Source organism: Ictalurus punctatus, chromosome 24 (assembly GCF_001660625.3).
Source record: "Ictalurus punctatus breed USDA103 chromosome 24, Coco_2.0, whole genome shotgun sequence".
NCBI lineage: Eukaryota > Metazoa > Chordata > Actinopteri > Siluriformes > Ictaluridae > Ictalurus > Ictalurus punctatus.
In genome coordinates, this window is record NC_030439.2 from 17,568,937 (window position 1) to 17,592,842 (window position 23,906).

General features: G+C 39.8%; 2 protein-coding genes across 7 annotated transcripts in view; both read left to right on the plus strand.

Moving 5' to 3' along the window:
* Positions 1-781: 781 nt before the first annotated feature.
* On the plus strand, positions 782-17,626 carry LOC108256827 (hemicentin-2). 2 transcript variants are annotated; one of them, XM_047150454.2, is made up of 17 exons: positions 782-1,017; positions 6,455-6,730; positions 6,874-7,185; positions 8,265-8,540; positions 8,688-9,020; positions 9,103-9,330; positions 9,431-9,658; positions 10,714-10,968; positions 11,067-11,396; positions 11,537-11,764; positions 11,865-12,092; positions 12,544-12,798; positions 12,897-13,226; positions 13,367-13,594; positions 13,695-13,922; positions 14,344-14,598; positions 14,759-17,626. In XM_047150454.2, exons 1-17 carry the CDS (start codon positions 963-965, stop codon positions 14,959-14,961), a joined length of 4,248 nt encoding a protein of 1,415 aa, XP_047006410.1. In that variant the 5' UTR covers positions 782-962; the 3' UTR covers positions 14,962-17,626. The 2 variants fall into 2 exon arrangements, with proteins under 2 accessions (XP_047006410.1, XP_053531305.1); XM_053675330.1 differs by lacking the exons at positions 6,455-6,730; positions 6,874-7,185 and having other exon boundaries at positions 784-1,017.
* Positions 17,627-18,186: 560 nt separating this feature from the next.
* trip10a (thyroid hormone receptor interactor 10a) overlaps positions 18,187-23,906 on the plus strand; it is a 32,870-nt gene continuing 27,150 nt past the window's right edge. For 2 of the 5 annotated variants that reach the window (XM_017454654.3, XM_017454655.3), the window contains exon 1: positions 18,220-18,475. In XM_017454654.3, coding sequence (XP_017310143.1) covers positions 18,452-18,475 — 24 coding nt within the window. In that variant the 5' untranslated portion in view covers positions 18,220-18,451. Of the gene's footprint in view, positions 18,476-23,906 lie in introns of all 5 variants that reach the window. The other 3 variants (XM_017454656.3, XM_017454657.3, XM_017454653.3) reach the window with 2 other exon arrangements.

The following is a 23,906-nucleotide window of genomic DNA, read 5'->3' on the forward strand; positions in this document are numbered from 1 at the left end:
GGCCACATCACACCACATTAGTCATTATTATATATTATTTTCCTATCACAGCACAGCCCGAAATGTGACATTTTTTACTTATTTAATGACTTCTGTTGGAATGGTAAATTGATCTATATTATGAGATCTCTTCAGCGACTGTGGTGTTAAAGGGTCTTTCTTTATCTTCTGTACTTAAAATAAATAGAGGGTAATTTATGACACAGCATATTTGAAAGAGTTACAACAAGCAAATGGCATCCATTTGATGGAATAGCCCTCATACTACTCATAAATAAAATGTTTTTGTGACATTTCGATAGATTTTTAAATACTTTTTGCTGCTCTTATAATGAATGACAGGCATTTTGGAGTCATCCACCAAGCTCTAGCTGTGGAAATATTGTGTCAAATGAGTGAATATTTGCCTTATTCCTTGGTCATGCCCAATACTGGTACTGTTATTTGTTATTGCATGATATGTGTTGATTTACTCTCATTAGTATGGTTAGTATTGGTGCTTGTGTAGGTATGTGTGGTTTGTGTCTGTAAATTCATTTTTATACCTAAACAGCCCCAAACACTAAGGTCTCCATGACTGAAAGCTTTTACGTTGTAAAATATACATTTCCAGCTTGTTATAAATACAGTTTCTTTAGCACACTTTTTTCTTGAAACGTGCCATAGAAAAAAAACGCTTTTATTTCGGCGAAAATGCTCAACGGCCGTTCTTCCTCAGAAGTGAGCACCTCCTATTAGATCACCTAACAGGATTTCCTGCTGTCACTTGTTATTTTCTCGGCGCATGCTTATGCTTGTTGCAGACAAGAGAACCGTTTCACTTTGCCACCTCTGGAGTCATTGCTGGATACGTCCTTGTGTATTTTTTTTAAATTTTGATTAATCATCATCATCATCATCATCATCATCATTGCCATCATCAACATTATTTTCACCTGTCGGTCTTCTGGTAAAATCAGACCATGCTGTACCTTACGCAACTAACCGGTCTGGTGTTTGTTGCACTCATAAATGGCGGTAAGTCTTCATCTTTCCATCTCGACAAGGGTACAGCAGAGCATTTCTTCTGTGTGTTTCTTCCCCTTGTGCTATAACATCTGAAATGAGAGTCGTAGACTTCAGCACATGGCATATGAGTACGTTGCTTATTTTCTGCCATTAACTTTTATTGCTCAGTTGTTTACTGGAAAGTGTGTTATACTGTAAATACTTTGAATTAGAAGCAAAAGCGCAAGAATGCTTGGACCTGCTGATGGAGATAAATGTGCTCACAGTTGCTGTGTTGAAAATTTGTGGCTTTTTACCAAGCAACGATATGTACGTTTCTACTACACCTGCAAATTTCTATTATAAAAACTGTTGTTGGATGAGAAGACCATGAATTTTTTTCTTCTTCCGTATTTAACACATTTGAAGTAAGGCTGAGACCCGGTTGGACTTGAGAGGAGTTGCTGAGTAAGGCGTGGCTGCTGATACTTTCATAATGCCGCTAAAGCACATCTTCTCATACCGCAGAGAAATCACACATTTTTGGGTGTAACTTCACAACACAGTAAAAGTTCATTCTCAACAACTTGCTTATCTTGTATCATATTTCTAATACAGTGTTAGGATGTTGCGAATCAATTGTGAAGTATTTGTTCTATTTTCATTAAAGAGAGATAGAGAGAACGAGAAAAAGAAAGAGTGAGAGTGAAAATCTAGTAGCTGTAGACCAACATCCAACCGATCAGGACAATGTGTTGTCCATGTTGAATTAATCAATTGTGAAGTATTTGTTCTATTTTCATTAAAGAGAGATAGAGAGAACGAGAAAAAGAAAGAGTGAGAGTGAAAATCTAGTAGCTGTAGACCAACATCCAACCGATCAGGACAATGTGTTGTCCATGTTGAATTAAGTGTGCATAGTGAGGGTTAAATACGGACTCATCTGTATTTAAACCACAGACCTACTAAAACGCTAGTCAGGTGGTTATGTGGGCTTTGTGTTTGTAGGGTGGAGTTTCAATTCAATTTTATTTATATAACACGTTCAACAATGGGCATGGTCAGAAATCAGCTTTACAGAAAAACAGATATGGGTTTAAATTTAAACACTAATGAGCAAGCCAGATGCAAGAGTGGCAAGGAAAATTTTCCTGAGACTGCATGAAAAAAAAGAAAGAAGAGGAACCATCGAGAGTGAAAAGGGAAACACCCTTCTGTGGGTGACACCAGATGATGTCCTTATTCTGAGTCATTATCCAAGTGAAGTTATCCACTGAATAATGGATGAGGCGTCCAATTAATGTTCTGAGTCCTGAACACTACTTGGAAGGCTGTTCCATAACTACTGGGGTTTGTAAGGGGAAAAAAATCCCCCTGCTGTAGTCTTCTTTATTCTAACTGCAGCTTTTGATCGAAGCTGGTGTGGTGGATCATAAAAAACTCAAAGATACCTCAGGTTCGGCAGGGCGAGGCCATTTAGTGCTTTATAGTTTATTAGTGGTAGTTTCAGGGTTGGGAGAGTTAGTGTAAAATGTATTCTGTTACAGTTACAAGTTACCTGATAAATAATGTAATCAGTAATCCAAACATCACAATATGAAAGTAATGTAATCTGATTACTTTTGGATTATGTCAAGGTCACATATGTTAATAAAGTCAAGAGTAAAGCAATATGAGGTAAAATACTTTTACAGTTGCAATCAAAATGACTCAACCCCCATTGGAAATCAGGTTTATTGTCAAAGTTTACAGACTTTCATCTGTTTGTGATGAACAAATCAAACAAAAGCAATCGAAATAGTTCAACACGACGAATGCTTCATGTGGTTTCCCCAAATTCAACTGAACATGCAACTTATAATGATTACTCCAGTTTTAAAATGATTTAACCCCCTGAATAAAATCCCTCACAACAGCACACATATACCAAACAGGTGTTGTCTCAAGCACACTGGATGCAACTAAACAGTGGCTTCATTAGTTGCACCAAGTGTGCTTGAGCTGGAACACATGAAATTCCTGAACTGGCTAGGAGCAAAAAATAGATGAAATACCTGGACGGGGCAGAAAAAGGAAGCGATCAATGGCTGCAACCGGATTTCTGAGAAGGCAGGTTGTGAAAAACCCTCCGGTGATTGCAAAAGACCTGCAGCAAGACTTGGTGTAACAGGCACTGAGGTTTCCGTGAGCACAGTAAGGTGCGTACTAAACGCAGACGTTTTCCATGCCAGAACTCCAAGACGTACACCACTACTGACCCAAAAGCACAAGAAAAGTCACTCAAAGTCATATAAATAAGTCACGGAAGTTTTGGGATTCTGTTCTGTGAATCAATGAAGCAAAACTGGAACTTTTCAGCACAATGGATCAGCGCTATGTCTGGACGAAGATGAATGAAGAAAGAACACTCTGTCCACAGTCGAGCATGGTGGAGGCTCGGTGATGCTCTGCGGCTGCTTTGCATCCTCTGGCACTGGACACCTGCAGTGTGTGGAAGGCAAGATGGATTCCTTGAAGTATCAGGAAATCCTAGGAGAAAACCTCATGCCGTCTGTGAGGAAGCTGAAGCTTGGGCATCATTAGACCTTCCAACAGGACGATGATACCAAGCATACCTCAAATTCCACCAAGGCTTGGTTGCAGAAGAAGAAGTCGTGGAAGATTCTACAGGGCCATCACAGTCACCTGACTTGAACCCCATAGAAAGTCTCTGGTGGGATGTGAAGAAGGCGGATGCAGCACGCAAACCCAAGAATATTACTGAACTGGAAAAGGGCTGCAACTAAAGGTTATTTTCATAATCGATTAGTTGGCTGCTTATTTTTATTTTATTTTTTTCTTTCGATTAATCGATTAATCAGTTGGGGCGGGGCAAACTTTCAGTACCATTTTTTTTGTTGTTTATTTAAAATAAAATCCACAAAATGAGTGTTACAAATAGAAACTTCAGACAAAAACTTTACACAACTGTTTGTCCAAAACAGAAAAGGACCCAATACACACACACACACACACACACACACACACACACACACGCACACATCAGAATATATATTATTAATTTAGGACTGTAGTTTAATTTGGTGATTTTTGTGCATCCATAAAAAGAATGCATACATATTATAAAATAAATTTTATACATTTTATTTTTATATGTATACATAAGTTATTTTATATCATTTATGCATTATTTTTACGGATGCCCAAAAAGCACCGAATAAACTACAGTTCTAAATTAATAATAAAAATTCACTTTCACTGCATCTTGTGGTTTGTGTTACTCACTGCCTTTAGACATATTATTTTACTTGTGTTTACTTTTGATCATAGTGTTTTAATTAGACATTACAGATCTTGCTAGCGCTCGCAATCTGTATCAGCACGTCTACACCGATACTCGTTACTAGCACATCACTTCCGTTATAATAAATGACAGAATTTACACTGCAAGCGCGCAAATACAACATATAATAACAATAAACTTAAATTAAACAAAACCTTTTAAGCAGCGTGACCAGTTTCCCCTGCCCGTTACACACAGTGGAGCATTCTGGATATAAACATAAGTTTGTCCTCGTGCATCAGTTTGCTTTCCACGGTGTTTAAAATGCTTCCCTGCCTTAGAGGAATTAGAGGTTACGCACTTTCATCCTCAGTCACATGATGATTTCGCCTCCGTCTGATGAGGACTGAGGTCATGTTGGGAATGAGAGATAACGCTGACAGAAAGTAAACTGAAGAAAGTCATTGGCACCGTCGCCTAGGAAGCGGCTTATACTTCTGATTAGTAAAAATAAAAGCTACTGTTATATTTGAGATGATATTACCTTTCTAAAATCCACACACTAGACGGTAGAGTGCACAGAGCATAGTGTAAGTGTACAGTATTTCATGCTACTCTCCGAAGCGTGTTTTCGGAACAGAAGTAACGTAATGAGTAAATCTCCCCCGTGCCGCACGCAGACCAACTAATCCATAACGAGATTCGTCGAGAACGATTTTCATAATCGATTATTATCGATTTTATCGATTAGTTGTTGCAGATGTAAACTGGAGGCCATTGCTCATGAGGAATGGGTTAAGATTACTCAGGAGCGCTGCCAGAAGCTGGTGTCTGGCTATGCATCTTGTTTGCAGCAGGTCATAACAGCAAAAGGATGCTCTATTAAGTACTAAAGATGCTTGCCATGAAGGGGTTGAATAATTTCTGACTCTGGAGAAGTCATCATAAGTTACATGTTCAGTTGAATTTGGGGAAATCACACATTCGTTGTGTTGAACCATTTCAATTGCTTTTGTTTGATTTGTTCATCGCAAACAGCTGAAAGTCTGTACATTTTGACAATAAACCTGATTTGCAATTGGGGGTTGAATCATTTTGCTTGCACCTGTATTTATTCTCAATTTAAATAAAATTTGTATCTGTGTGTAAGAGAGAGAAAAACAAGAACACTGCTCCATAATAGGAAAACAGTGAATGCTCTGCTATTGTAGAACAAGAATTCCAGTTCTTTGTACATTCTTTGTCAATTTTGTTCCTATATTAAAATTTCATTAACTAAATTTTAACAGGTGCAAGGGGGGGGGGGGGGGGGGGGAATTGCACACATTCACTCACCAGAGTTGTGATACAACTGTGCTAACTACTAAGCCACAGTGACCCCCATTCAAAACTATGGATGAATTAATTAATAGCATCATCCTTTTAAAGTCCACAAAAAGGTGTTTGTTTGTTTTTTTAAAAATTATTATTATTCATCTGAATTGGATGCTCAGAAAATCATTTTAAGAATGTGCCTAACTTTTTTCCATGTAAATATTGACAGAACATTATACTTTACAGGTGCATCTAAAAAAAATTGAATAAAATTAGAACCTTTATGATTACGACTTACAGCTCATGGAACTCAAAAATCCTCTGTTTCCGGAGTGGCTTGACACCAGGAATTCGATACCGCAACATTTCTGTATTATAAATTCTTTATTCTAATATTTTGAGATACTGGATTTTTGATTTCCACGAGCTGTAAGCCATAATCATCGCGACTAAAACAACAAACGGCTCGAAACATTGAACTTTATGTGTTTATGAAACTTTATGAAAGTTTTGAATTCAATTGCGAAAAAAAAATTTCTACGATTTTTTCCACAAATATTTTTGAGATGCACCTGTAAGTGGCTGGCTCTGAGTAAGCCCGTATGTTGAGAAAGCGTGTTTGTTGATGGGAACAATGAAGGCAGGGGCTAGTATTTGTTGCAATATTGAATTTCCAAACAGCTAGCTTCAGGAAACTTAACAAAACCAAACAAAACCATTGAGTGACCTTGAATACCATATATTTTCTTTTCAAAGTGAGACCTGTGTAGTAATTTGCAAAAATACATCATCTGTTGAATGTGTTTCTGAAAACGGTCCAGCTGTGCTTCTGAGCATGACCACAATACGTTTCCTTTTGAATGTTCCTAGAAGTGGCTGCAGATTGTCCTGCTGAGCTCAATGACCTTGAGCTGGACCCTCCTGAGCTGGTAGTACGATACGGAGAGCCGGTCTCAGTGAGCTGCCGTTCCCTCTCCAACTACACTCATCTGAACTGGAGCGTTCCACTGGAAACTGTGTCCAGTCTTTATAATCAGACCGTCACCTGGGAAACAGACAGTCTGACCGACTGGGAAATCCAGCCTGAGTGCTACATGATCCTGGATGATGTACAATGCAGCAAAACTCTCCCACTTACCGTTTACAGTAAGTATCCAATTTCGAAGTGTTGATTTACTGGTGAGTAAGAGTGAATATATGTGTTACACACACAAAGTTACAAAATGCTCAAATATTATGCGTGGAAAGAGACAGGCAGTAGAAAAAAAAAAAATCTTCTCTCTGTGCAGAGCCTCCAGACCGTGTGTTGATCAGCACTGTGGGTCACACAGGGACAATGACTGAAGGAAAACTGTACGAGCTCCAGTGTGACATTCAGAATGTTGCTCCTGTTCATCTCCTCACTGTGAACTGGTACAAAGGACCCGATCTAGTGAACATCACAAACTTTACTGACATTTCCACTAAGATTCCAGTGAATCAGTCCACCAGACTCAAGATCTTCCCCAGCAGAGATGATGAGGGAGTTCAGTACAGCTGTGAGGCGAAGCTGAATCTGGGACCTAAGCCTTCAAATATATCAGATCCTCTTATCATAACCAGTGAGTGCTCCACAGATTGTTTAATCTCCTTCAAGTATGGTAAAGCATTTTTTCATATACATTACAGATGCAGGCGATTTAGATTTGGTTGAAGAAGAAAAAAATAAGTATTTTTTTAATGTTGGATGTCTGTCAGTCAGCTTTACAGTAGGTATTGTTGGACAACGTTTCTGCTCATCCTAAATTTTATTTTCTTGGTGAAAGATGGCACGAGAGAGAGAGAGAGAGAAAAAAAACAGCAGTTAAGAAAGATTATGTTTGAGAAAACTAGATGGACAACATCTCTTCCTTTATGGTCCTAAATTTTCAAGCTATGAAAGAAATTTAAACTTTATCCCAAGGGTATTATAATACAATGTCTAAAAATTAAGTTGTCGTGATTACTATTACCTTATTTTTCCCAATTTCTTTTCCCTTTTCAAACGTATTAACACTAAATCCCACTCATATCACAGAAAGAGAGGAAGTTTAAAAAAAAAAAAAAAAAAGTTTGTCAGGGGGTCGAATTTGTAATGAACTAAGTCATAAAGTAAGTCCTAAGTGATTGCCATTTGTTCAGGAATTTGTCAGAGTCAGAGTCTATAAAATTTCTCCAATTAAAGGAATGGCATCCTATCCTTGAGCCACTGACAAATAGCTAGGGGTTCAGTCGATATCCAATGATATAACAGACGGCGTAGAACCAATTAAGGTGTAAATGCTAAAATGTCTAACTGTTTAGAATTAAACTGACCCCAGTCCTTGGGAACACCAATACAATAATACTACAGAAGGGCGCGCATTAATCTTCAGTAGATCATGGTGGTTAAGTAAGTGAGGCGGTAGCAATGCAAAGCTGATCATGAGAAGAACATATGGCTCAAATTGTATGGGGAGGGACGTCAATATTCAAATAGACAACCGAGCTTTGGAATAACCAGCTCTATGTAGTACTTTAAACTGTATGAGCCTGAGCTGAACACGTACAGTATTGTGTTGGTATGAATCCTATCAATAGCACAATCCAACCATTACTCTGAGAACGGTCCAGCTGTGATTCTTAGAATGACCACAATACGTTTCCTTTTGAATGTTCCTAGAAGTGGCTGCAGATTGTCCTGCTGAGCTCAATGACCTTGAGCTGGACCCTCCTGAGCTGGTGGTACGATACGGAGAGCCGGTCTCAGTGAGCTGCCGTTCCGCCTCCAACTACACTCATCTGAACTGGAGCGTTCCACTGGGAACTGTGTTGGGTCCTGAAAATCAGACCGTCACCTGGGAAACAGACAATCTGACCGACTGGGAAATACAGCCTGTGTGCTACATGATGCTGAATGATACACAATGCAGCAAAACGCTCCCGATTACCGTTTACAGTAAGTATCAAGGTGGTGATTTAATGATTTGGGATTAAATCTTTGGTGGTCACTGTTAATATGTGGACCGCAAACCATTACAAATCCAAGTACAATATACTGTAAATGGAAGGAGGTTAAAGGCAGATAAATCGTTTCTCTGCGCAGAGATTCCAGACCAGGTGTCTATCAGCATTGTGAATCAAACAGGGCCGATGACAGAAGGAAAAAAGTATGAACTCCAGTGTGACATTCAGAATTTCGCTCCTGTGAACGTCCTCGCTGTTTCCTGGTACAATGGAGACAAATCACTAAAAAACAGAGGATTCACAGACTTGCCTACAAAAACTCCTAGTAATAAGACTGTTACACTGAAGGTCATCGCCAGCAGAGATGAAGGTGAAGCTCAGTACAGATGTGAAGCAAAGATGAAACTGGGACTAAAAGGATCTCAGTCCCCACCGATAGTGAAATCAAATCTTCTCGACGTTGCAGTTCACTGTGAGTGCTTCAGAGATGCTTTAGACTTTACACTTGTATAACAGAACATATTTTCTCACAGTGCTTTGTGTCTATTTTTCAGCCAAACCCGTAATAACTTGTTCAGATTGGTCTCCTATGATAAATACCACCTTGGACTCTTATCCTTATAATGTTACGGGAAATCCATCTCCAAATATCACCTGGTATCGAGACAAATCACCGGTCAGCACTAGTACACGTCTCAGCAGGAACGACTCGGGCCAGTATCAATACGTTGCCTCTAATGTGATAGGAAATGCATCCTGTGTCACAAAGATCACAGTGGAGTGTGAGTGTAAAAGCTGTAAAGACTCTGTGCATGTCATGAATTGTTTCATGATTACAGATTTATTGATGTTGATACTAAAAGCAGTCTCTGTTCTTTTTAGATGCTCCTACATTTACATGTCCTGCACACTATGAGGGGATGGAGCATGAGTCCTTCTTAGATAAATGTTCAGTTATGGCTTCTCCTACAGCAGACATCACCTGGGAAAAAGATGGGAAAATAGTGAACCTTCTTCATAATCTCGCGGTTGAGGATAGCGGCTCATATTTGATAACAGCCGTGAACAAGCATGGAACTGAGAAACACAATTTGACCATTAATGTTCTGTGTAAGTTCTATTCCTTTATACCACAGCACTGTTGAATTCTTGATTCAATGGATTAAGAAACATGTTATTTAACAAAGAAAAAAAAACATAACCCCTGACATGGTGAGCTTTCCATCTATGGAAGGAGTCTCCAGTGTCAGTGATTTGTAGCAGGCAGTTAGCAGAAGTTTGATAGTTAGGCAGTTAGCAGAAGTCTGATATCACTGGTGTACATGAAGTCAAGAGAATGTATGCAAACAACTACTAAATGTGTGAGATTGATGACCCCTTCATGGTCAGGTCGAAACGTCATCCATGACTGTGCATGTTTCATCAGTGTGTTCTGTAACAGAAATTGTGTTTAGTTGCCAGAAATCCAAGCACGGTGGAAAGACAGCTAATATTATACATGCTAACCAGCCAAAACACACATACAGTATATGCTTGAGTTTAATATTATGCAAAAACATATTTAAAAATGCCCACACCTTGTCCTCATCCTCGTGCTTGCAAGATGGATGTTTCCAAATTTGTTTCATGTGGAATATCAGGAAACTGATAGCTGCTTTCAGACTGGGCAAGTTCAGATTTATTCCAAAACACATAATATTACCTAAATTTTTTAAATAACACCCTGAAACAGTATTAACTAGCCAGCTATCTACAAATCCTTATTCCATAATACTTAGCATTTAGATACCTACAGACTAGCTGTTTTATTCTATAGACAAATTTTTCCTGCAATGCTTTTTGTGCTGAAAATAAATAAATAAATAAAACCCAGCCCAGGCAATTCACAGATTATATCATTATAATTCATTCATCTTCAAGAACTGCTTCATCCTTGTGAGCGTCTCACCTGCGAGGTAGGAATATACCTTGGATGGAGTCCATTACATGCATCACACACTCCTTCACATCTAGGAGCAATTTTCAGTATCCAGTCCAAAAATGTTTCAAATATTTTAAAAAAATGTTTTCAAAATTAAATGACCAAAACTCTCTTTCTCCATTAATAGTATAATTTCTCAGTATTAATATTAAAATGATTTAAATGCAGTAATATGTTTTGGCAGGTGATTGTCCCGTTAAAATACAGCCTGTTAAATTAGTGGTGGAGTTTGGAGATTCAGTCTCAGCTAACTGTTCTACAACCATCGCCCACAAAGGCATGGGCTGGGAGGCATCTGACGGAGCAGTAGACTTGATGGAAGATGTTCACTTCGTCACCTGGAGGGTAGAGAACCTCACGCACTGGGACATAAAACCAATTTGCTTCATAAATATAAACACCGGGCAGCGCGAACTCGGGCTCTCAGTTACTGTTTACAGTGAGTCGTATCTTACCTGTTGACTTTGAGAGATAATAACTTATGCCCTGCTCAGAATGCAATATATGATACATTGAATTTCTATTCTTTCCCCACAGAGCATCCAGACTGGGTGTCCATCAGCACCGTGAATCACACAGGGCCGATGACTGAAGGCAGAGAGTACGAGCTCCAGTGTGATGTTCAGAATGTTGCTCCTGTTCATCTCCTCACTGTGAACTGGTACAAAGGACAACATCTAGTGAAAAGAGAAAGCTTTTCTGATGAGACCGTAAAGCCAGCTGATAAAACCACAACACTTCAGATCTCCCCGAGCAGAGATGATGATGGAGTTCAGTACAGATGTGAGGCAGAACTGAATCTGGGACCAGAAGGACCTCAACCTCCTCCTAAAGTGACATCAGATCCTCTCAACATTGCAGTTCACTGTGAGTGCTTCAGAGATGCTTTAGACTTGACATATCTGTAGCAGTATATTGTAATATTACATTTTTCCAAGTAACTTAATCTTTTCAGTTTAAAAAAAAGAAATGTTTTTTTCTCACAGTGCTTTGTGTCTATTTTTCAGACAAACCCGTAATAACTTGTTCAGATTGGTCTCCTATGATAAATACCCCCTTGGACTCTTATCCTTATAATGTTACGGGAAATCCATCTCCAAATATCACCTGGTATCGAGACAAATCACCGGTCAGCACTAGTATACGTCTCAGCAGGACCGACTCGGGCCAGTATCAATACGTTGCCTCTAATGTGATAGGAAATGCATCCTGTGTCACAAATATCACAGTGGAGTGTGAGTGTAAAAGCTGTAAAGACTCTGTGCATGTCATGAATTGTTTCATGATTACAGATTTATTGATGTTGATACTAAAAGCAGTCTCTGTTCTTTTTAGATGCTCCTACATTTACATGTCCTGCACACTATGAGGGAATGGAGCATGAGTCCTTCCTAGATAAATGTTCAGTTATGGCTTCTCCTGCAGCAGACATCACCTGGGAAAAAGATGGGAAAATAGTGAACCCTCTTCATAATCTCGCAAGTGAGGATAGCGGCTCATATTTGATAACAGCCGTAAACAAACATGGAATTGAGCACCACAAGTTGACCATTAATGTTTTCTGTAAGTTCTATTCCTTTATACCACAGCACTGTTGAATTCTTGATTCAATGGATTAAGAAACATGTTATTTAACAAAGAAAAAAAAAGCATAATCACTGACACGGTGAAGCTTTCCATCTATGGAAGGAGTCTCCAGTGTCAGTGATTTCTAACAGGCAGTTAGCAGAAGTTTTCCACTATGGGAAGCGCTTTAGGACAGAAGAGTTTGCACTTCATTTTGTCTTGGTAACATGACATGCTGTGATTGAATTATTATTATGATTATTTTATTATCTTCAGTAGAGAGATACAAAAGAGAGGCTGGTGAAGAAATGACTGTTTATAGCTGCTGTGTCATTTTTAGTTATAATTGTCAGAATTGCAGGTATAAATGATTTTGATGTGTAATACTTTAATAAATAGCTCAGTATTAATATTAAAATGATTTAAATGCAGTAATATGTTTTGGCAGGTGATTGTCCAATTAAAATACAGCCTGTTAAATTAGTGGTGGAGTTTGGAGATTCAGTCTCAGCTATCTGTTCTACAACCATCACCCACAAAGGCATGGGCTGGGAGGCATCTGAGGAAGCAGTACACATGATGCAACAGGTCCAGAACATCACCTGGAGGGTAGAGAGCCTCACGAACTGGGACATAAAACCATTTTGCTACATAAATGTAAACTCCGAGCAGTGCGAACTCAGCCCCTCAGTTACTGTTTACAGTGAGTCGTATCTTACCTGTTGACTTTGAGAGATAATAACTTATGCCCTGCTCAGAATACAATATATGATACATTGAATTTCTATTCTTTCCCCACAGAGCGTCCAGACTGGGTGTCCATCAGCACCGTGAATCACAAAGGGCCGATGATTGAAGGCAGAGAGTACGAGCTCCAGTGTGAAGTTCAGAATGTTGCTCCTGTTCATCTCCTCACTGTGAACTGGTACAAAGGACAACATCTAGTGAAAAGAGAAAACTTTTCTGATGAGACCGTAAAGCCAGATAATAAAACCACAACACTTCAGATCTCCCCGAGCAGAGATGATGATGGAGTTCAGTACAGATGTGAGGCAGAACTGAATCTGGGACCAGAAGGACCTCAACCTCCTCCTAAAGTGACATCAGATCCTCTCAACATTGCAGTTCACTGTGAGTGCTTCAGAGATGCTTTAGACTTGACATATCTGTAGCAGTATATTGTAATATTACATTTTTCCAAGTAACTTAATCTTTTCAGTTTAAAAAAAGAAATGTTTTTTTCTCACAAGTGCTTTGTGTCTATTTTTCAGACAAACCCGTAATAACTTGTTCAGATTGGTCTCCTATGATAAATACCCCCTTGGACTCTTATCCTTATAATGTTAAGGGAAATCCATCTCCAAATATCACCTGGTATCGAGACAAATCATCGGTCAGCACTAGTACATTTCTCAGCAGGAACGACTCGGGCCAGTATAAATACGTTGCCTCTAATGTGATAGGAAATGCATCCTGTGTCACAAAGATCACAGTGGAGTGTGAGTGTAAAAGCTGTAAAGACTCTGTGCATGTCATGAATTGTTTCATGATTACAGATTTATTGATGTTGATACTAAAAGCAGTCTCTGTTCTTTTTAGATGCTCCTACATTTACATGTCCTGCACACTATGAGGGGATGGAGCATGAGTCCTTCTTAGATAAATGTTCAGTTATGGCTTCTCCTGCAGCAGACATCACCTGGGAAAAAGATGGGAAAAAAGTGAAACCTCTTCATAATCTCGCAAGTGAGGATAGCGGCTCATATTTGATAACAGCCGTGAACAAGCATGGAACTGAGAAACACAATTTGGCCATTAATGTTCTGTGTAAGTTCTATTCCTTTATACCACAGTGCTGTTCTTTTAACTTCTGATTTGTCAAAAACAGTTGATTAATTCTCTGTAAGAGCATGGCTCTGTTAATAGTTCTAATAATAGCAAATCACAGGTTTATATTAATGTGTTCATTTTAAAATATTAATGTTTATGTGTATAACAGTATATTTTATATTGCATGTATACTTTACCATGTTACTTTTTCCATGTTACCATGTTACGAATGTGCATGGGCATGGTGCCCTGTGATGAACTGGTGTCCCATCCGGGGTGAATTGGCCCACATTGATTTCTTTGATTTTATGAGCAAAAAACAACAACAACAACAACAAAAAAACCCCAACCATACATTTTTTGCTCAGTATCTGTGACATAAACATTATTCAGTTTCAGTATCAAATTTTCTCCATAGATCTTTCTGAAATTCAGCTGGACAAGCCCTCACAAGTGGTGAATGTAGGCACCGATGTGTCTCTGAGCTGCACTGCAGAGGGGAATCCAGAACCTGAAGTGACATGGAGCTTTCAAAATCAATCTAAGACCACTGGGAGGCGTCAGATAACGCTAAACGTTGCTAAAGCCAAGGCTACTGATGCTGGTGAATATACGTGCACTGCTAGTAATAAACTTGGGAGGAACACGAAGATAGTCACACTGACGGTACAAGGTAAGAAAATGTCATCACACTGTATGTAATCAACATGGACATGTTTTGGTTTTACTAATTGACTTGATACAAACGTACTTCTTGAAAACATGTAGTATATAGAGTAATGTAGTGCACTACTGACTAATCTGAATTTTGTCTGTTTTAATTTTTCTTCCAGAAAGCAACCTTCGAACAGCAATAATTTGCTGTGTGCTTTTATTATTAGTTTTACTCATTATTGTATATGTAATTTTCAAGTATGTCAATCACAGACGATCTGGAACGTACAACATACAGGCTAATGGTGCGGTCAGTATGGCACTATTGAACCAGAATAATGAAAGATCAACAAACAACAACAACAACAACACAAGAATTTGACTCATAGGTAAAGGTACCTCTGTGTGATTTTAGATTTGTGCTAAGCATTTGTGCTTCATACGCAAGGACTGCCTACTGCTGGAATGGAGATATGTTTGCTTCGTTTATGCTTTAATCTTTTGTAAACACATTGGAGTGAACCAATTTCATATTGGGCGATGATGTGGAGAGAAATTTCTGCGCTCAGGAGGCATAAAAAAATTAATGATCTTTAAGCGTAAACATATATATATATATAAATATATATATATATATAAATATATATATATATATATATATATATATATATATATATATATATATATATATATATATATATATTTAAACATATATATATATAGCTCTGCTGAGAAACAAAACAATAGAAACCAGCACAAAAATTCGGTTTCCACTACAAGTACAACTATAAACCATCAGCTAACCATTGAAACCATTACCATAACTGGTCCTTAATGGAGTCCCCCCCGTGGCCCTGTGTGTGCAGAGTTTGCATGTTCTCCCCGTGCTGTGGGGGTTTCCTCCGGGTACTCCGGTTTCCTCCCCCAGTCCAAAGACATGCATGGTAGGCTGATTGGCGTGTCCAAAGTGTCCGTAGTGTATGAATGGGTGTGTGAGTGTGTATGTCATTGTGCCCTGCGATGGATTGGCACCCTGTCCAGGGTGTACCCCGCCTTGTGCCCAATGCTCCCTGGGATAGGCTCCAGGTTCCCCGTGACCCTGAAAAGGAGTAAGCAGTAGAAGATAGATGGATGGATGGATGGATGGTCCTTAATGGTATTCACTTGACATATCATGCCACCAATAGAAGGCAACAAATTACCAGTAGAGAACCACAGGGACCATTACAGTTTCCATTAAAACCAATACAATTCCCATTATAACCATTTAAACCATATTAATTTGTTTCTATTGTTTTTTTTTCAGCAGGGAGGGCTTTAAAAAATAATTTTGACACAAATTTGGATGCACACTCAAGAAATGATGAATCTCATATATACTGTCTTTTTTTTTGTGTGTGTGTGTGTGTGTGTGTGTGTGTGTGTGTGTGTGTGTGTTTTAAACTTTTCAAAGCGTTTGTTGTATATTTAAGATCGCTTTTTTAATTCACTGCTCAAATTATGTATGTTTGGTGTGACAGGCTCAATTCATAAATGATTTCGGTTGTCTTAATTGCCGCTTTAAAAAAAATGTTTTTTTTTTTTTTTTTTTTTTTTTACAATTAAAAGCAATATCTTATAAAACCACATTGTTTAGAAAACAAAAGAAATAGCATGGACATATATATATATATAATAGTCAAATTTGTCAAATGATGCTATAAAGTTTGTATAAAAACACTGTATGAAATGAAAATGTACTTCATAATGATATTGGTTGTGAATAAATTGTTCATGCTTCAGAAAATGGGTAAACGTTGTGTTTATTAACATGACGACAATGGAGATCACTATTAACTACTGTCACAAAAGGAATAACAGGACAAGTGGTGTTGTTATATGAAAATATTGCATGTTGGGGGGGTGTGATGCAGCACGATGCACAGCTGAGTGCGTTATTTTCATATAATAGCATGGTCTGGAGCGTGTTATTCCACTTATGTTTAACTTATTAATGAATGACATGCCCCGCATTTTAATGGCTTATAGTTAGAGTTAATGTTGTGGAACGTCTGAGGGACAAGTTAGCTCCTGTTCTCATCGACATTATAGCTGATGAAATGACAGCGAGTCATTTTACCGAGAAACCGGGAACGCGTACACTCCTCTGTCCTGAAGACTTTCCCATGCTGGGAAACTTTGACTGTTACAAAGCATTTACAACAGAGACTCCTTCCATAAATGTTAAATAAATGTCTCCCAACAATGCCACAACAACACACGCTGTGGTATACATTGTAATATCAACTACTACTATCAACCACAAACGAATACTTGTTACACTTCGGGCCTTTTTGTTGTTACTTGTGTTGGGGTTTAAACTTATCCCAATCAGAATAATAACTGTATATTTTCTAACTTCATAGTTTTTTTAGTTCATAGGTGTATATTTTTTCATTGTATAGTTGTATATTTCTAGCTCATAGTTGTATTTTCCAGTTGTACATTTCCGACTTTTATTCTACAGTTGTACAATTTCTAATGGTTTAGATTTAGACAATTTCTTGTATGTTTTCTAGTTTATATTTGTACATTTTAGTTCAAAGTTGTAGATTTTTTTTAAATCTTAAAAAAAATCACAGTTGTACTTTTTCAAAATTTCCTAGTTGTGTATTTTCCTAGTTTATAGTTGAATTTTCTAGTTGTACATTTCTGACTTTTATTCTATAGTTGTACAATTTCTCATTTCAATGTTGTATGGTTTCTAGTTTATAGTTGTACATTTTAGTTCATAGCTGTGTGTTTTTTTATTTTTTTTATTTCATAGTTCTACTTAAAAAATTTTCACAGTTGCACTTTTCCTAAATTTCCTAGTTGTGTATTTTTCTAGTTTATAATTGCATTTTCTAGTGGTATATTTCTGACTTTAAGGCTATAGTTGTACTATTTCTAATTTCAATGTTGTATGGTTTCTATTTTATATTTGTACATTTTAGTTCATAGTTGTGATTTTTTATTTATTTATTTCATAGTTCTACTTAAAAAAATAAAATCACAGTTGCACTTTTCCTAAATTTCATGGTTGTGTATTTTTACAAGTTTATAGTTGTACATTTAATAATCTAAATTGAATTTTATCAAACTAAATACATTTCCATGTTATTAAATTATAATCAAATATAAATAATGTCAACTTGACTAACACTATTTGATAAAACTAGGACACATGTTGTTTACATGATGCTGTTCTGTATGAATGTTTGTTTGTTTTTTGGTTTTTTTTTAAAAACCCAATTGAATCAACACTTTACACATCTTAAAACCATGGTGTATATTTGCCCAATGTGCTTAATTTTTTAATCATTTCTGAAGACTTTTTTTTCACAATTATTCATGGCTGCAACAAGTCTGAAACCCACGAACTAAACGCCTCGTGCAGCATCCTTTCCTCAGGCCTGATGTCCATGGGCCGAAACCAAAACGACTCATCGCTCACTATGTAGGAAGCTCGTGACGCAATTCCGTCTCCACCCTACGTAGTGTACTACGTGTCTAAATCATATCCAATTGGAACTCATCCTTTGTAAATGTGTTACGGCTCCTTTAAGAATCTGGGATTTGGGAGTGACGCGGATACGAAAGCCTGTTGATCCATTTTAGGTTTTTTTTTTTTTTTTGCATCGAAAATTTCTTGGACAACGCAAAGTCGCTCGTTTGTTAAACTGGATTTTCGATTCGGAATTTGTCATGTATAACGATAAACGACAAACACAAGAAGGGATATCTGTTTCTCGACCTTAGTTAGTTTGTTTTGCGGTCTGGGAACGGTAGCTAATTCGGGACAAGTTCGAAATCTAACAACAGTTTTGGGACGAGCTGATAAAGACGCGACCATGGACTGGGGAACAGAGCTCTGGGTGAGTTTTAACTTCATATTCAAACTAACAGAACTAATTATTACTTAGTACAGATTATACTGTGAGGGTTTTTTTTTCTGTTTAAACGAGTTGCTTTGGTTTTTATGACGAGGGAAAAAGTTGAGCGGGTTTTCCGTTTTTACACGCCCAGCTCGGATTCGGATTCTGGCTCTGTGGAATACAGCACGTGATTTAGATCAGTTATATTTACATGTATTTCGAGTATATTATCTGCTTTTAGTGTTAGACTGAGTTTAAGTAGACTTTATGTTAATAATGTTAGCCGAGGCTACCTCTAGGATGCGCTTCCGTTAGCATTCCTGTGTCCTGTTTTAAACTGGTGTAAGTGTGTGAACTGGATCATCTGCCCTGGGTTCTGTAAGGGATTATTTCCCCGAGTGGACCGAACAGGTCTTTACTGTTAATGTTCTCAGCTGATCCTGGTCTCTCTGGGAGATGTGGAGATGTTGATGATGAATCAAGCTGGAATTCGGACTTTCATTTGTAAGGCGTATTAGCTCTGATGTAATTTACTTTTCATTGAGGTTGTTGTCTGCCTGCCTGCCTGCCTGTCTGTCTGTCTGCCTCCCTGCCTGTCTGTCTGTCTGTCTGCCTGCCTGCCTCCCTTCCTGCCTGTCTCTCTGTCTGCCTGCCTGCCTGCCTGTCTCTCTGTCTGCCTGCCTGCCTGTCTCTCTGTCTGCCTGCCTGTCTCTCTGTCTGCCTGCCTGCCTGTCTCTCTGCCTGCCTGCCTGTCTGTCTCTCTGCCTGCCCCTGCATGCCTATCTGCCCCTGTCCCTGCATGCCTGCCTGCCCCTGTCTCTGCCTGCCCCTGTCTCTGCCTGCCCCTGTCTCTGCCTGCCCCTGTCTCTGCCTGCCCCTGTCTCTGCCTGCCCCTGTCTCTCTGTCTGCCCCTGTCTCTGCCTGCCTGTCTCTCTCTCTGTCCTGCTAGCTGCCTCTCTGTCTCACTGTCTGTCTGTCTGTCTGGCTGTTTCTTTCTGTCTGCCTGTCTTTCTGCCCGAATGTCTCTGTCTCGGTCTGTCTGTCTCTCTGTCAGCCTGTCTGTCTCTGACTGTATGTCTATCTCTGTCTGTCTCTCTGTCTAACCATCTGTCTCTGTCTGCCTGCATGTTTGTCTGTCTCTATCTATCTATCCATCCATCCATCCATCCCTCCCTCTGTCTTAGTATCTATCCCCCATCTGTCTGTCTATTCACCCCCTCTCTCTATACATCAATTCCTCCATTTGTGTATCTATAGCCATTCACCTAGTTCCTATATCCCTCTGTTTATTTATATATCTATCTATCCATCCTACTATTTATCTGTCCCTTTATTTATTTCCCCTTCCGTTTAGCACTCTTTTTACACTGATGTTCCTTCCTCCATCCATTGATCCAACCCTCCTTTTGTCTGTCCACTAATTCATCCAACCATCCATCGCTTGACCCCTTCAGATTTCTTCTGCATTTCCTTTTCTGTGTATTGGTCTTTGACTATTTCTGTTGTTTATTGTTTGAAATTTCTCTCTCTCTCTCTCTCTCTCTATCTCTCTCTCTCTCTCTCTCCCTCTCTATATATATATATATATATATATATATATATATATATATATATATATATATATATATATAATCTCTATATCTTCTTCTAGGCTGACTAGTTGTGGTTTTTTGTTTTCCTGCCATCATTTGCAGCATAAAGCTTGACTAGATTCCACTGCATAAAACAAACAAACAAACCCAAAAAGTCTGTGCTCTAATTTGGTGTTATTATCCTGAAGGTGCTTTTCCACGCTCCAGTGGGTTTTTATGTTTTCAAGGCACTTAAAGGATTTTTCAAGATTATAACCACAAGTCAGTGTCCTATCATGAGACTTTTCAGAAGGACCGGGACGTCTCTGAACGTTCAGACCTGATGGACACGCGTTCTATCGTTTAATAAGAAAACTTCCTAACGCTTTCATTACAGTTGGCCTACCTGCAGTCTGTGCAGTGAGTGTTGGGGATGTTGTGCTCTGAAGTTAACACTCTTTCCCCCACTCGGCTTCTCCTGTGACATTACCTCTGTTTTCAGGGCTTAAAGGAAAGGAAAAGGATGCAAATGTATGCTCGGCTGAACCTCTACAGCATGAAAATGGAGCATTAGAGAGAAGTGGGTGGGGAGTTTCTGACCCCAATACACCGGTTCCCTCTGGGATTCTGTCCTCTGTCCCCTTTCCATCATGTGTCCTACTGCGCCAGCCTAATTAGTTTTGCCCTAATTTTCTGTGGCCAATCATCCAATCCACGTCCCTGCGGGTATATTTGGTGTTACGCTGCAGATTTTTCCCAGACAAAGAGAGATGTGTTTCTGTCTCCTGGCCTGTGGTGAGCTGAATTTCGCCTCGTAGCCATTACAAATCCAGTGATGCTTTTTATTTGAATTCGAACATGAGTATTCGTCCTGGTCGTAACCGTTCTTCGCCGCAATACGATAAGAGTAGGTCCGATGCCCGATGTGTATTTTTTTTTTGGCATGTGACATCGTGTGCACATGCGGACACGACAGTTATGCAAGCAGCATTGTTGGCATACTTGTCTGCATAGCTGATGCACATCTGCACGATTAAAGCGAATCTTACTAAGTGGTGCATCCGAGCCAAACCATCCTCGCCATCAGGTTTGCAATGATGATGGTAAATGGTATGCACTTATATAGCGCTTTTTTAACCTTAGGGGTTCTACAAAGTGCTTTACACTGTTACTCATTCACACACACGCCAATGGTAGCAGAGCTGCCATGCAAGGCGCTAACTTGCCATCGGGAGCAACTTGGGGTTCGGTGTCTCACCCAAGGACACTTCGGCATGCGGAGTCACGTGGGCCGGGAATCGAACCGCCGTCCCTACGATTAGTGCACAACCCGCTCTAACACCTGATCCACAGCCGCCCCTGCGGTTTAAATCCTGCGTATTAAATTCAGAAGAACAATATGCAAAACAAACTTTCGGTAGGTCTGAAAGCTACAGGAGATGCTTTGAAATCTCATTTGAATGTATTCAATATCCGTATGCAATAGTACATTTTAAGTGCCAACATTTCCGGTATTGTACCACGTGTAGCGTCTAACGTCCGAAGACGTGCGCAAGTTACGCTCCGATACGTGCGGCAGCCATCTCGTATGCGCGTACACGTCGTTAAAAGCAAGTGTAATCCAGGCTTGAGAATAATCCACGGTCGTTGATTTTGATTTAGATTTTAATTTAAGTTTTTTTGCATCTTCAATGCAGTCTAGCTTGCGTATGGTTTTCACTGTATATGCTCGGTACATAGGGTGTAGTGTAATACTGATAGCACCTTCGTAGTGCACTGTATGCCCAGTAAAGCATAACCGTTAATGGATCCAGCCTCCATAAGTGCCTGTTTAGTGTTTCCCAGGGCTCGGAGAGAAACCGGTCCGGGTACCGGGTGTGATGATGTGGTTGTGGTGGTGTGAACAGGGCCCGGTGTTAGCAGGCATGCAGGAGCTCAAACCCGATCCAGCAGGTTCTTCTCTCTGTGTTGTTTGGTTTCTGTTGCCGTGTTACTCCTGCCCGTCTGTAATATGACCCGCGTGTAGGGAATCGATAGTAATATAATACGTCACTCGTGATATAGTTTCAGGACGCGTGCTGTACGTAATGAGAAAACAGACGCATGTGGTTATTTCTCTCTCTCTCTCTCTCTCTCTCTCTCTCTCTCTCTCTCTCTCTCTCAGTCTCTCTCTCTCTCTCTCTCTCTCAAATAAATAATGTGGAACGTATACAAATTTGTTTAACCTGTGAAGAGAAATCCAGAGTATGAAACGTGTAGTAGATGAAGTGATCTTTGCTGCGGATGTGAACGTCACTGTAACTCGTACGATCAACACGGAACAGTCAGGAAGGTCATGTAATACCCTTCGGGATGTGTGTGTGAGACTATCGGAGCATGAGCTGATGACGGTATGGAGATCAGCGTGTCGCTGTATATCGATGTATCGGGAGGACCCGGTCGAGGCTGCTCGTGTTTTTTTTTTGCCACATCCTGAGCTTCTAGTTCAGTGTTCGCTAGACCGGATGGGCGTGAGTCAGCGGCGTGAATCAGTGTCGAGACGCATCGAGCTGGTGTCCCGTCTGATCGGTTCGGATTTTTTCGGTTTAGTCATTGAGGCTCGACTACGTTGTGGAATCTGTCCAATGTTTCCCTGTTGATCCATTTGCTATTTCTGGCAGCTCTGGACTTCAGCCTGCTCCTCCGTTATATACTGTGTGTGTTATACTACTGTCTCAGTCGGAGCACGTGTCTGGATCCGTGTGAATGTTTTCTAAAAATGTATCCCAGCAGGCTGAGCATTCAGACGCGATGGCCGTGTGATTACTGGAGGAGGCATTTGAGAAGAAAGCACTTTGACTGGGATGATGTGTCAGAGGAGGGCATGGTGTGATCACTTTTGTTCTCTCCTTTTTGTTTCTTTGCTCAGCTAGGGAGGGACAAGACAATGACCGGGTTAGAACCAAAATACCAGGAGGAGTGAAGGACGAGGCGAGCGCAGCTGGACGGCCCGTTTCTGTAATTAGGCCTGGACGTTTTTAAAATAGCTTCAGGAGCGAACTCCTGAAAACGAAGCCTTTTCTGAATCCTAAACTGTTCGTCCGGGTCATTTGATCAACTTCACGACACATGGCTGTTGTTTTGCACAGCACTAAAGACTGTATTATTATTATTATTATTATTATGAGTGGGTCGTGGAGCGAGTGGGCCATGAATTCTGTGTTTGTTGTTTTGTTAGAGGCAGCTAGAGGAAGGAGGAGTTTGGGGCATGGACCAGCTTGTCAGGAATGTACTCCTGAACCTTTCCCCTTCCCTTCTACTGTAGTTGAATCCTGTAGCCAGGTTTTGCAAGGTGTGTGTGAGGGAGAGTGAGTTGGGAAGCACTTCTTTATCTCATCACTCGTATACAGGCATGCCTGCACTTGAAGAGCTCACACCAACACCAGCCAAAAAAGGAACTGAGAAACCAGAGCTCGATGGAGAGACTCCAGAGCACTTCTCCTCTCTCCTCTCTCAGTTGAGGGTTTTTTTTTTAAAAAAATCTCTACCGAGAAGGAAAGTACGGTTTAATCCTTGTTTAACAAACACGTTTATCCTTTCCTCTGAGTTTCTGTTTGGCCCGCTTTTCTGCGCCGTAGGAAATAACAAGCCGTGACCTGTCGTGTTTCTTTCAAGTCGTGTTCATATACAGCAGGAAATGAGGAAGACTTGTACTTCCTGTGTCCCGCGTGTGAGAAACGACTGGGCCTCGGCGCTTTTTCCCCTGCTCCTGCGGTGCAACATGGCCGAGGTTGGCGCTTTCAGGAAGGCCTCCCTCTGATGAAAAGGCGGAGGGTCAAGGGTTACCAACATGCAGAGAATCTGAGGAATGTAGGACCCGG

What these genes read in the sequence shown, in the direction of transcription:
- LOC108256827 (XM_047150454.2), top strand. Translation starts at nt 963, where the DNA reads ATGCTGTACCTTACGCAACTAACCGGTCTGGTGTTTGTTGCACTCATA. An exon ending in TGTTGCACTCATAAATGGCG is followed by an intron (nt 1,018 to 6,454) that starts GTAAGTCTTCAT and finishes GAATGTTCCTAG; the next exon opens with AAGTGGCTGCAGATTGTCCT. An exon ending in TCTCAACATTGCAGTTCACT is followed by an intron (nt 13,227 to 13,366) that starts GTGAGTGCTTCA and finishes TCTATTTTTCAG; the next exon opens with ACAAACCCGTAATAACTTGT.